Raw genomic sequence first — 14,662 nt, 5'->3', positions numbered from 1 at the left:
AGGTGTGCCACATTGGGAGAGGTCCGCACTGCTCAATCCAAGTCCTCGGTACAAGTCTGGGTACATTACGTCTACTCCGCTTCCCTGATCTATCATTACCCTTTTTACCAGGAAACCGTCTATACGGGAACTGACTACCAGCGCATCGTTATGCGGCTGGACCGTTCCTCCAAATCGCTGTCATCGAAGGCGATCGGTCCTTTGGTGGGTTTCATCCTCTTCCCATATGACGGCCCGTCCTGACCTTCTGCTGCCGTTGCTAGTGCCCACACCCCTTTCCCTCCTGCCATGGAACATTTCTTGGTTGGGGCGTGGATGACTTCAATTATTCCGAGGGGAGGTGGGGGTAAGTTACCCTATGTGGAGTGCCTTGCTTGCCCCTCGGTCCCCCTCGTCCGTCACAAACTCCTTTAGGTACCCGCTCCGGCCAGCTGCCGAAGATGATCTTTCAATACTCGGCACTGCTCGGTGGTATGTCCTTTATCTTTATGGTAAGTGCAGTACAAGTTCTGGTTCCTTCTCGTTGGATCACCACCCATCCTGTTCGGCCACCTAAAGTAGGGCTGATGCTTGATCTTGTCTAGAATCTTATGCACCGACTCTTTGAACGCCACATTTACTTCCCCTGCCAGCGCCTCTGATCCCTGCATCCTCACGTTCCCTCGTATCCTCGGGGGAAACTATTCTGCGGGGATGATTTATCATTGGCGCTTTACCCTTGTTTTGTAGCCGGTCATCCTCTAGCCGTTTATACTCTTCTATGCGCCTCATTAGCTGCCTCATGTCTTCGGGAGGTTTCTTAGTCAGCGATTCCCTTAGGCCTGAATCCTCGAGCAACCCCATCCTAAAGTACTCGCAGCAATTTTTTCGTTCCCTCCACCGATCTCGTTGTAAAGCTTCCAATACCGATTGGCGTAGTTACGAAGGGTTTCTCCACCTCATCTTCATCGACAGTAGTGCATCCACCGGCTGTGGTACACGGCTACAAGTAACAAATCTGACTTCGAACTCCTGTATCAATTCGGCGAAGCCACGGATGGAGCCCTTCTTCAAACCATTGAACCACCTGAGAGCGGTAGGCCCAGGCTTGAAGGAAACACCTTGCACATCAGCGCGTCATTCCGGGTATGTAATGACATCATTTGGATATAGTGGCTGACATGTTCCACCGGTCGGTCTTCCCGTCATAAGAGTTGAACTGGGGGCGTGTGAATCTGTCCGGCACAGCTCATTGCGTCCATGGCCGCGTTGTGGTTCCGCTTTTCCTCCGGAGAATCCGAACCCGATCTGGATACTCCATGATCGCGAGCGTTCTCGACGCTGACCCCTGTGTAGGTGAGATTCTCACGAAGCCGAGCGCTCTCGGTGACGGCGGTAACCGGATTGTTCGGACCCTGCTCCTTGTCGCTCCTCCCCGGCACCCGGTCTTCTTGCTTGGTTGTCCTGATTCATTCTCTAGCGCCTGTCTTCTGCCTCCAACTCTAAATCTCTCACCATCCTTCGCAAACGCTTGAGCTCACCGTCCGTTTCGTTTGGTACGAGCCCTCTCTGAGTCCGGGACTTTCTTCTGCCCTCTCCTGACGCCTGTCTTCGCGCCATTTCTGCCTTCGTTCTCGCCAAGACAACCCCCGAGAGGATCCGACCGAGCCGCTTTCGGCATCACGTCCCGGGGTTCCGGACATCTATCTCGTGTGCGAGCCTCAGCTAAACCACAGCAGTGTAGGAGATTCCACAGACGGCGCCAATTATGCGGGTCGCAAATAGGCCAATGGGCTCAGCCCCACTTGGGCTCACAACTTATTTTTTGTTGGGCTGAATTTCCTACTATGGGTAGTTCTTCAACTAAGGACTCAATGAGATCACTTTTCTCTTTCTCGGCAACACAATACTTCCTCTTCCTCCCCTCGATATTCTCTCTATTTTGCTTTTCTATTGCCACTGTTCTCTCCCCCTTTTTGACCAACCCTTCTCTCTAATCCTCCCTTCTTATTTATAGTGCTCAGCTCCGGCGTAGGTTATCAATGCTCTCATAGTTTGTGCAACAGAGGGTCCAGTAAGATTTTCTCTAAGTGGGAGGTCAGGTATGGGTGGCTTTGGGACTTGGTTCCCACCCCCGTCGGCAGCTCGGCAGAGTCGGTGCGCGCTTAGCGCTACGGAGGGTCCAATCAGGGGGATGGTAAGTGAGAGTCTAGGCCTGGGTGGCTTTGGGACTTGGTGCCCACTTCAGGTTAGAGCTAGGTAGGGGCGCTTAGAGGGCCTTCTTTGAGCCAAACAGAGATGATGTGCCGTTCACTGGCACTTCCAAACATGCTCGGTAAGAAATATGCCGAGCATAACTTTAGTAGGGAAGCTCGGCCCCCCGAACTGTGATAGCGAGGGTTGGCCTGAGGGCGAATGAGGATTGGGCCCAATGACTGTGCGTTCGGAGTGGAGACTAGGGGCTGAGTGGGCCCAACAGTTCGGATGCCGCACAGCACTGATTGTGTTTTCAACCAATTGAATTTTCAAGAAACATTTGACATTTTTTTTAATGAATTAGTTTATATAACATGCCTCATTAAATAGATCAATCTTCAAATATTTAGAAACAAATTATAAGTAGCATGTAACTTTGCAATATGAACAAAACATTAGAATTGCATATCTCTTTTCCAACTACAAAATGTACCAATAATGAGAAACAATATTTGAAAAATAATTGTGCTTGCCAAAGGAGGAGTAAAGATTCATAAATTTACTTTTGTAAGTCTGGAATGAAGTATTTTTAAAGGTTATGATTTTGGATTCTTCAAACTTGCAACATTTAACCATTTAAACTTGTTGTTTAAGTACATGAATATTAGGAAATAATCTTATAGCTTTCACCAATCTAGAGGAAGATTAATTAAAAAAATAAAAAAAAATTCTTGAACATTTATTTGAATTTTTCTGTGCATCGCACAAGTTAGCGACTAGTTTTCTATAAAAATAGTGTCAAAACTTTTCTAAAATTAATTATTAACCATTGTCTTAAGGACATTCATTAACATAACCCTTTAAATTAATCCCTACAGTAACAAGAATTCGTTTTAGTCAAAAGTCTATGGCTATGTTGAAATAAATCAATCTTTTGTCTAAATTTGTTAACAGTCGACACCATTTAAGCATTCATTTTTATAATAAAAAAATTAATTCCCTTTAATATTTTTTCTTTTATATTTAATTAAGCAACAGTATAGATATTTTCTTTTTCCTTTTTCGAGTTAAATACGTGTGAATGTGTGAATTTCAGAATCATTGAGTTCCCTTTGATTGCTCTACATTTGAATTAAAAAATACCAATAAAAATACATATTTAAACCCGCCCAGTAAGATGAACTGAATATAGGAAAAAAAAATTAAAATAAAAACTCAACAATAATGATGACATTATCTACCCCTTAGTACTAAAGAAGTGTATATAAACAACAGGGAGTCACTCTAAAACCCCCCAAACTACATAAATACAAAGTTTCCCATATGCACTTGGACTGACAAACACCTTCCTCATCACATTTTCTGTAAAATGTCCGTGTTCCAGATCGGGAAAGGCTGAAGTTTTAAATCCATGCAGTGAACCTCTACATCCCAAAACTGGTTACAACCAAATTCTGAATATAAACTAGCTTGTGGGATGCAGTGTTCATAACATTCCTCTCTCAGCAAATAAATCATATGGGAAATGAACACCTACTTCATAGGTATTGCCAATGTTGGGATGGAAGATCAATGTTTCAGAAAGCCCTACCCTACTTCTTAAGTTGATGACTGATCACTACCACTTGTACCTTTTTGCATGCTGCAAGGCTGAGGAGACTTGGTTGATACCACATTTTGTGGTGGATGTAAGTCGAAGAGTGCCTTGCTCCCTTCACCAAAGCCTCCTATGCAAATTGTGTCACCCCGACCATGCCAAGTGCCATCATTTACATTGTTCATCTCTAATGTTCTGGACTCCTGCTCCATATTACAAGAATTCTAATAAATTTCCAGGAATACAAAATTTGAAACCAAGTTTTCTTAAAGTTCTATTCTAATATTGCTTTTTGACTTCGAATATATATATATATATATATATATTTGATAGGTTAATAATAAAGGGTCCATGTTACAAGCAAGATTATCAAGTTCGGTAGACAAAGGTTTCGCTAAGAAAAGCACCTGACATAATGTGCAGCATGGGCAGATTAGATGGTAGATGCAATCATCCAAGGAACTATCATTGCCCTGAAAGCAATTATTTTTACCACAATAATGTCAGTAACAGCAGAGAAAAGCAACAAAAAGAGCTGAAGACACAGAAAGTAGCCAAAAAGAAAAAATTGATTGGTAAGTTACACATGCACTCACCCAATGGGTTTTGAACCCATGAAGTTACCCTCCATCCCATTATTTTAAGGGGAGGAAGTACTGCTGAGCTATAGCTCATTGGTAAGAAGGTAGCAAAAATCCATTACGAGTTAATTAATTTCACATAGAAACAGAAAAAGGTCAGGAAGATATTCGAAAGTTCAAGAAAATTCTATTGGTGTTAACAACAACACCCCCCCCCCCCCACCCCCGCGCCACCCCACCATTCTCCATGACTGCAGCTCAGTTAAATTAAATCAGAAACAAATACATATCAAAAGGATGGTTCATCATCCATTATTTTACATTCAATCACACTTTAAATAATAGAAGGTTCTTGTTAAGGTCCTCTACAAGAAACACGGGATATGAGACACCTAAAAACAATCATAATATTTACATACCATCCCAACCAAACAAAATACCCAATAACTTCCATGTCTTAAAACTTCTAGCCACAGATATTTGTGACTAGGTGGAAAAGTAAAGTGGAATTGATAAGAGCAAACATTCATCATGCTGTAAATAAAAGTTAGCAGAGGCATATAACGAATGCATGCATTTCATAGTAGGCCTGGATCATATCCAACTTTTGGTTACAAACTTTTAAGCAGAACCAACCCAAATGCAAGTCAGGGAAGTATGTGTTGTCAATTTATTTCAAAAGATGTATGGAGAGATTATAATCTGTTATTCAACAGGACTGGTGCGTGTGAAATCAGTGACAAACCTAAAACCTCTGCAAATGGAGAGAAAGATAGCAACGATTTCCATTTTGTCATCACAGTTATATTATACAATTTTCCCCCACCCCCAATTTTTAATGAGGCAGGCCATTGTTAGGCATTCAATCTCAACAGTTCAATTATCAAAGTTTGCTATCCACAGTTCATTCAACAGCTATTCAGAACCCAATTCATTCATTTTCATGAATCAATACACGCCTGATATACTTGACAGTTAAAGCTGTAGTATGTTTCTACAGCTTTTGCATGCTGAACTATTTTGTAAAGATAAATCCTACTTTCCTAAATATTGATCATTTGGAACTAAAAATGCCCGCTGATGGTGACAATGTAGATGTTTATAAACCATTGCACAACCGATAACATGATTGTAATGATGACAAGAATATGAGAGTGTGTGTGTGTGTGTGTGTGTGTGTGTGTGTGTGTGTGCACCAAAATCTAGCATTTAGGGAAGCATCAAACACAATTACAGGGGAAAAAGGTGCTCACCCTAATGTTAAATTTCTTCTTTATTTGTGTACGGAAAAACCCCAAATATGTTCCTATGGAAATGGTAAAAGCAACTGCCAAATATAGAAAGGAGTGATGCTTGGTGACAATGAAGGCCATCCAGTTGAAAAGGGCACCAACGGTGAAAATTAAATAAACCATTCCCTGCAAAAGAAAATAGAAGAAATTAGAATTCATTGAAAGAATAAAACATTCGGAAGCCCCAAAAGAAAAGGGGAAAAAAAAAATTTAGAAGTTCAAAGTACACCAATGGACAAATAATTCAATTGGATGAGCAAAGAAAAGTGCAAATAATGTCAACATGACTTGCCTCACCCTCCTGAAATCATAACGCTAATATTTAAATATTATTTCCATGACTGCTATTTTTGTTTTGAAGCAGTCAGCAAATTTACCTGAAGAAAACATGAACCAAAACCAGCTCGTCTCATGTTCTTTCCAAATCTATAGCATGGACAACTGCACCATCAAATACACTATCACACACACAATCATAACGAAATTACCCCGATTAGTTCAAAAGCAGTCAAACAACAAAGAAACAGTCCACAATCCGTAAAAGCGAAATCTCATCCTAATAGCAACTATGCCATTTCAAGAAGTTAAAAGTACAACATAAATAGCAAAGCTTTTAATCTGCCCACTTTTTTCAGTTTTTCCCTGCACAGAAACAAACTCAAAGAACAACAAACTAACCCACAAAAGGAAAAAATTTTGTGTGCATGATTCATAAATAGAATTAAATTGATAGACTTATTACTTTATTTGACTAAAACAAAATCATATGGTTCAACGAGTCAGGAGAGAGAGACAGAGACAGAGACAGAGATGCAAATAAATCTAAAAGTCAGGAACCTTCTCCAATCCAGAAAACAGAAAAAGAAAAATATTAAATCAAACACTATATACTCAAAACACAAAATAAATAAAAATAATCATTTAATTACTCTCATATTAATCTCAGAAATCCCAGAACCTTGGGGCAGCTCAAAAACAAAAACCCAAAGCAACCCATGACAAATATCTCCCCCAAAAACCAAAAATTAAAAATCAAAATTTTCCATTAGCTCTTCTTTTAAATTACAAAATTGCTATTTTAGCTTCTTTTCAAACACCCAAAAGGCCCAAAATCACTTTCAGGGCATCATTTTCTGTCAAACTTTTCCATTATCAGTACTTTTTAAGCCAAAATTGTTAATTTAGCTTCTCTTCAAACATCCAAAAACGAGAAAACAAAAACGTTTTCTGGGAATCATTTTCCATCAAAACAAAAAGACCCTTAAAACCCTTTTCCAAAACCAAAAAAGAAAAAAAGGAAAAATGAAGAGACTGACTTACCAAGCTGATTCAAGAGCTATACGACGGTCTTCACAGCAATCAAGAACTTGACCCTCCCACATCCTAAAGACCCCACCTCCTTCTCCTCCTCCTTCTTCTTCTTCTTCTGAAACATTCTCATAGCTCCTCCATTTTCCTTGCTGAGTCTGCAACGCCACCGTTGAGCAAAGCATATCGAAATCCAACACCGCCATTCCCTCCAAAAACCTCTCTCTCTCTTCCTCTGCTTCCTCTTTCTTCTCAACCCCAACAACAACAACTCTCTCTTGCTTCTCCAAATCCCCCATTATCAACTAGGGTTTCTTTTCTTCCTTCCTGCTAAAGGAACTAAGAAAAAGTGCGTCTCTTTTTTATTGTGATTTGCAACACAGAGAGAGAGAGAGAGAGAGAGAGAATTTCCATGAATATCTGTTGTATTTTAAGGTTTAATGTTTAATGTTTATGTTTTTTTTTTTTTTTTTTTTTAAAGTTTTGGTTTGGTTGGTTTTCGGTTGGCGGGTAATAATGGAGATGTGGGACCCGGTGGGGATTTACATTGACGGTACAGCTGTTGCCACGTGAGATCTAGCATAATTTTAGGGGTTTTTTTTTTTTTAATTACCAATTTTTTTTTTTTTTTAATTTCTCACCTATAATTAACTGTCCAATTTTAATCTTCTTCTCCTTCTTTGACTTGTTAGTAACCGACCAAGTTTGTATCCAAAAAAAAAAAAAAAAGTAACCGACCAAGGTCTATTGAGGCTGCTACATGTGACCTTGAGAGAATATCTGAAACAAAATAGCCACCAAAAATTGACTACTTCTCTAGTTGTTTTATTGAGTAAAAATATTTAACTATATTTGACTAAAGAGGATAGGAGGAAATTAGGTTTAAGATAATTTGAGGAAACATGAGTTGGGTCAATTATGGTTGACAAAACCAATCATTTGGGTTTCTAATTATAGTGCCCAATAAATTACAAAGAATCCAAAAAAAAAAAAAAACAGAATCCTATAAATGAGTTGATTTAGCCATTAAAATCATGTATGTCTTCATCTAATAAAAGAAAAATAGGCTACTAATATTAAGTATTTGAATAATACTAGAGATATAAATTTTTTTTCAAAATTTTTTACAAATTGCTTATGTGGTGAATGATTTTTAGTAAATGAAAAAGTAATGATAATGGTGGACCTAAATGAAAACTAATAAAAAAACTGATCACATCAACAATTTGTAAAAATATTATAAAATAATTTGCAGTCGTAAGATTAAGTATTTAAAGTTTTAGTGATTATTTTGGATTAATTTATTTACTTAAAAGTGAACTTTTTTTTTTTTTTTGAGAAAACAGTAAGTCCATATTATTAAGCTAAAGCAGAAACATCAGAGAGGAATACATCCTCTAAATCACTAGGTAGTTCTTCTACCCATACATTAAAATCTGCGGATGAAACTGCTCTCCTAGCTAAAGCATGGGCCAACTTATTGCCCTCTCATCTAACATGCTGAAAATGACAAGCTTGCATAGCAGCCCCTTGAAGACGTGCATCCTCAATAACATTCCCATACAGAGTATTGCAACGTTCCCTAGCTTTCAAAGCCTGAACCACCTTCAAACAATCACCCTCCACTATTACCTTGAAAACACTCAGTTCTTTAAAAAAAAAAAAAAAAAACTCATTAATTTATGTGGGACTCTTTTTTTTTTTTTTTTTTTTGAGAAAACAATAAGTCCATATTATTAAGCTAAAGTAGAAACATCAGAGAGGAATACATCCTCTAAATCACTAGGTAGTTCTTCTACCCATACATTAAAATCTGCAGATGAAACCGCTCTCCTAGCTAAGGCATGGGCCAACTCATTGCCCTCTCGTCTAACATGCTGAAAATGACAAGCTTGCATAGCAACCCCTTGAAGACGTGCATCCTCAATAACATTCCCATACAGAGTATTGCAACGTTCCCTAGCTTTCAAAGCCTGAACCACCTTCAAACAATCACCCTCCACTATTACCTTGAAAACACTCAGTTCTTTAGCAAACACAACAACGCGAAGTGCAGCAAGCGCTTCAGTTGTTTCCACTGAATGAGGCAGCCCAATTTTCTAACTTAATGCAGCAATAATCTGACCGGCACAGTCCCTTATCACAACTCCTAGTCCTGCATAACCCACCGAGTCAAAAATGGCAGCATCATAATTAACTTTATATAAACCATCTACAGGCGGAACCCAGCTAGTAGGGGGGCTGTGAACTCTCGGTCTGGCTTCTGGTTTATTAGCATCAAAAAATTCAAGCACCAGTCCCTTTGCTCTGTCACCGACTTCATGTAAAGGCCAAATAGTTTGTTTCATCCGCAGTCGGTTACGTCTCTGCCATAGGCACCACGACATTGTAGAAAATAAAGCCACATGATACTTCGACCCGTTGCGCATCACTTCTTCCAAAAGATCAAAAAAAGTTCGAAAACCTTTTCTGTAATACTAAGTAAAAGTGATATCCGACTTCCACACTGCTTGAGCATGCTCACACAGCCATAAACTATGCAGTGTAGTTTCTTGATAATCCCCACACAACTCACAAGTATCCTCCAGAGGCAAGTGCCGGGCTCTCAAGTTCAGTTTTGTAGGCAAAGAATCACGAGCAGCACGCCATATAAAATGGCGAATCCTATTAGGAGTCCGAATCTTCCAAATGCCCTTCCAAACCTGTTGAAGCTCCTGCAGAGATGAAGAACCTGGTTCTTGGCTGCTCACTTCATCCATCAACATACGATAAGCACTCCTTACGCTATAATTACCATCCGGAGTTAAAGGCCAAGTCAGCATGTCCGCCACCCGCCCTTCACTAACAGGAATGACCTTTATCATCTCAGCTTCCCACGGCAAGAAAGTCCTCTCCAATAATCCCGGATCCCAGATTCTTGTACCTGGATAAAACAGATCCTTAACATGCACAACAGATGAATCAAGTCTAGGGGAAATAACCTTATTATGATCAGGTGCAGGTAACCATCTATGACCCCAAACATCAATGGTACTCCCATCCCCAACTCGCCAAACAGCCCCTTTATTAATTACATCACGTGCCTCTAATTCTATCCTTTAAACTTTTTTTTTTTTTTTTTATGGGATGTTTAAAATTTTTATAAGGAAAAAAAAAAAACCTAATTTTAACAAATTGTTTTTTTCCCTTAAGAGAAGTCTATATTTATCCAAAGAAGAGATTGATATATATTATTATATTATTAAGTTTTTGTGTTCATCAAAATCTTTCCTTATTTTTAGCACTATGTGTCCAATATTGTTAGGTTTACTTGAGTGTCCAATATCCACTTAGAAAATATGGGAGAAGAAAAATTATATATATATTTTCTTAAAATCTAAAAATCTAAGAAAATTTCTGCAATTCGGTGAAGCCACTTGGTGTAACCACGGCGTCTAAGTCCAACTTTTATTATATATAATATGATATATATAAGGGTATAAGAGTAAGTTTATATAAACTACATTTTCTATTATCTCAATTTTCTTTTCAATCAAATAAAAAAGTTTTCCATCCTTTTACTTTTTCATTCTTCCATCCAAACGCAAATGAGAGAAACTAAAATCTTTTATATCCTTCCACTTTTCCATTCTCTCTTCATTTTCTATCATTCAACTTTTCTATCTCTCTAATTAAACGGACCCAAAAATTTTTGTAACTCAACTGACATTTTGTAGTATTTTCAATGAAGACATCTAATATTCAAATTCCTCGTCTCTTATTATAATTATCAACTTATATAATAAAACAAATAGAGACATTGACTTTTTTCTTTTTCTTTTTTTGGGAGGAAAAATAGAGGCATTGACTTAGTTTACACTATAAATTTCAGTATTTTCAATATGATAATGTGATTGGCTAGGACTTCTTTTCGGTAAGAATTTGGCTAGGATATACATCTCTCTCCTAGGATCTCACAAAATGACACCCTTTGAGGTTTTATAAATGTAATATAATGTGGCGTTTGGTACAGAGTAATGTTTTAGGATTCCTAGGAATGTTTAAAGATTCTCATGTTTTGTTGTAAATCATGCTAGGGAATCAGATGCCAAGGGAATCTGGATTCTCCCCTTAAACCCTTCTCAGTAGGAATGTGGATTCCCTTTAAAATATGTGGGAATCCAGATTCTCAGGCTTAAAGGAAATTGTATTTTTTTATAAATTGACAATTTTAACATTTTTTTTTTTTTAAAATGACTTGGTAGTTCACATTCAAATCTAAGGATAGAATGGGAAAAATAAATAATTCATTTAAGATTCCTGGGAATAAACCAAACATAGGAATAGCTACATCTTAGGAATGTGATTTCTAGGAATCTAGATGCCAAGAGTAATGTGGATTCCCCCGTACCAAACGCTACATAAAAGTTCATGCCCTTTTACACTGTTACTTCCTCTAATAAAATATTTCTTTCTGGTAGATTCATAATTATTTATACAAATTTCAAAAAAATTTCATCCATAATTTGGGTAGGAATCCTTTTTTTAGCGAAATAATTCCATTAAGAAAGTCACAATGTGACAGGACACAGATTAGGCCTTGAGCCAAGGAGAAGATTCATTTTTTAAAAGGACTAGATAGTATGATTTTGTGAAGACTCTAACCATGCTGTGCCACGATATTCAATCGTAGCTATTTTATTCAAAAATAAAATAATATATTAATTATTTTATTTTTTTATTATCATATTAAGATATCAATCAATTTTTTATATAGGTGAGGATTGAATATCATATTTTTTATTCAACCATCAAATACTCACAATCTCTTTAAATGACATAAATAAATAAAAGATAGATATGAGTTTAAATAATCAATTTTTCCTATATAAATAAATAAATAACCTATGGAAAACTGTGTAACGCATATTGCATATCTTCATAAAAATTTGACTCTGTCTCTTTCAACCAAGGAAAGGACAAACATGCTGTATATTTTAATATTTTTAATATATATATTTTTTTTGGAGGAAGATTTTAATATTTTAATTAGATAGACATGTTCCTTTATTATTTATTTTAATAATCAGATAGACAGGATTGGGAGGCTTGAATCTCGAGGTCTTCATCTAAAATGTCCTAGAGCTGGACTAGAGCTGGACTTCTTAAAAATTGTTGTTTCTACAACATTAATTACTTAATCAATAATACAAAATAATCTCTACATTTCCTTATATTTGTGTAATATTTACATACTATAAGATTAAAACATTTTCTTTTCTAGTAAAATTAACATTAAATTTAAATTTTTACTAGGAAAACAGGGTTCATGGCTTTGAAATTGGATATGAGTAAGGCTTATGATAGGGTGGAATGGTTATTTCTTGAAAAAATTCTCTTACGGATGGGATTCCAAGAATCTTGGGTGGCTTTGATCATGGAGTGTATCACGACCGTGTCTTATTCCATTTTGGTGAATGGTGAGCCTAAAGGTTTGATTAAGCCTTCCAGGGGTTTAAGACAAGGAGATCCCCTCTCACCTTATTTGTTTCTATTTTGTGCAGAGGGGTTGAATGCCATCATTAGGGGTGCAACTTTGAAGAGGGAAATTCAAGGTTTTTCGTTGTGCAAACGAGGACCAAAAATTACTCACCTTTTTTTCGCAGATGATTGCTTGTTGTTTTGCAGGTCTACCTTGGCTGAATGTGAGAAGATCCAGGAACTTCTCTCTTATTATGAAGTGGCTTCGGGGCAGATGATTAATAAAAAATAAGACCACTTTATTTTTTAGTAAAAATACTGATGTGCAGATTCAGGAGGCTATTAAAATATCTCTACAGGTTCCGACAATACAACATTATGAGAAGTATCTAGGGCTACCCTCTTTTGTTGGGCATGGAAAGAAAGCATGTTTCACTCAGCTTAAGGAAAGAATTTGGGCCAAAATGCAAGGGTGGAAGGAAAAGCTTCTATCTCAGGCGAGGAAGGAGGTGATGATTAAGGCAGTGGTACAAGCTATTCCCACATACTCCATGAGTGTTTTCAAGCTCCCGGTGAGCCTTTGCAAAGATATTGAAGCCATGATTCACAAGTTCTGGTGGGGTCAAGGAGATACTAAGAAAATTCATTGGGTTAAATGGAATACGCTTTGTTCTTCAAAGTCAGTGGGAGGTATGGGTTTTAGAGATATTCAAAAATTTAATAATGCCTTGCTTGCTAAACAGGTGTGGAGGTTGTTACATCAAAAGGAAACGTTGGTGTTTAAGGTTTTTAGTGCAAAATATTTTCCATCTGGGAATATTTTTGATGCTAATGTTCATCCTCAATGCTCATATGCGTGGCGGAGTATTTTACAGGCACGTGATGTAATTAATAAAGGGGATGTTTGGCGAGTTGGGGATGGGAGTACCATTGATGTTTGGGGTCATAGATGGTTACCTGCACCTGATCATAATAAGGTTATTTCTCCTAGACTTGATTCATCTGTTGTGCATGTTAAGGATCTGTTTTATCCAGGTACAAGAATCTGGGATCCGGGATTGTTGGAGAGGACTTTCTTGCCGTGGGAAGCTGAGAAAAGTGAACTTATTTAAAACCACTCTTATTTAAAAACCACTCTTTTATACCTTTTTAAGACAATAATGAAATATACAAACATATTAACCACAAAAGATTATGCCTGTGCCTATTCAAAGAGACGGCTAATAAATGATTGGACAATAGGGCCAGCAATGAGGCAAAGTGGGTCTGGAACTCTGGATTGGATTAGATTAGATTAAGGTGTGCTCCATCCTTGCCTCTTCTTCCTCAATGTGAAAATCTTATTATGACAAGTTGAGGATGGGATGTAAGATAGGTTGGAGTATTTAGGCATCCCTAATGAGCAAAAATTATTCACTACACCTAGTGTATTATACCCCTCTCTCATATAAGTATGATTATTTCATACATACATCTTATGTGCCACACACTTCTCTCAAATAAGTGTGTCACATGTGCGATACTTATATATGGGGTTTACCATTATGTAAGAGAAGAGTTTATTAATTTCACCATAAAGAGGTGATTTCAACATGAAGAAGGTACAAATGAAATGAACTAGATCGGATTAAATCAAGAGTGTTTTACATATACACTCTCATGACACAACAAAATGAGATGGGATAAGTCGAATAGGACTTACTTTCACCTAAGGTTTTAAAAATTACTACGGTCAATGAACCCTTTTTTGCTTTCGATTCTTGATTTATACCCGTTTTTGACTAATTCTAACCAATTTTAGCTTGTTTTAGGAGGTTTACCAAACTAGATTGGTATTTGATTCCCAATTAAACTGGTTTGACAGGTCAGTCCGGTCCAATTTTTAAAACCATACTTCCATCCAACCCCAAATGAGAGAAATGGTATAAATAAATAAATAAATAAATAAAAATTTGATGGAACAGTGGAGATGATAACATCAAATCCAGGAATCAAATGTTGCTTTTGCGAAGAGGATCTAAGAATAAACTTGTGGACGATAATGCATGGATGAATCAAATCAAATGGAAGGAAGGAAGGCAAGGATAGAAAAAGAATATCTTGCCGTCACGGGCCACTAAACACTAGACCCTTGAGCTGTATTGTTCAACAGTGATCCAAACCAAGAATTTTAGTACTAATAATTAGAATAAATAACTTCTGTGTTTTTTAATCAATGGTGTTTATGTGACATATATGGGTGGACTGTC

At 37.4% G+C, this 14,662-nt stretch overlaps 1 protein-coding gene across 1 annotated transcript; it reads right to left on the bottom strand.

Annotated features, from left to right (window-relative positions):
• Window positions 1-3,348: 3,348 nt before the first annotated feature.
• LOC112004549 (uncharacterized) lies at window positions 3,349-7,357 on the bottom strand. Its single transcript, XM_065773788.1, has 5 exons — window positions 6,966-7,357; window positions 6,023-6,086; window positions 5,607-5,771; window positions 4,180-4,245; window positions 3,349-3,975 (listed from the first exon to the last, which is right to left on the bottom strand). The coding sequence occupies exons 1-5, from the start codon at window positions 7,250-7,252 to the stop codon at window positions 3,775-3,777; spliced, it is 783 nt and encodes a 260-aa protein (XP_065629860.1). The 5' UTR covers window positions 7,253-7,357; the 3' UTR covers window positions 3,349-3,774.
• Between the last annotated feature and the right edge of the window lie 7,305 nt (window positions 7,358-14,662).

Source organism: Quercus suber, unplaced genomic scaffold (assembly GCF_002906115.3).
Source record: "Quercus suber isolate HL8 unplaced genomic scaffold, Cork oak 2.0 scaffold_80, whole genome shotgun sequence".
Lineage (NCBI taxonomy): Eukaryota > Viridiplantae > Streptophyta > Magnoliopsida > Fagales > Fagaceae > Quercus > Quercus suber.
The sequence above is the reverse complement of the archived record's forward strand: the minus strand, read 5'-3'. Positions and strand labels throughout refer to the sequence as shown.

Coding starts and splice junctions, on each gene's coding strand:
- LOC112004549 (XM_065773788.1), bottom strand. CDS start 7,252: ATGGGGGATTTGGAGAAGCAAGAGAGAGTTGTTGTTGTTGGGGTTGAG. Junction 6,087..6,965: donor ATAGCTCTTGAATCAGCTTG/GTAAGTCAGTCT, acceptor TTGATGGTGCAG/TTGTCCATGCTATAGATTTG. Junction 5,772..6,022: donor TTGGTTCATGTTTTCTTCAG/GTAAATTTGCTG, acceptor TTTCTTTTGCAG/GGAATGGTTTATTTAATTTT.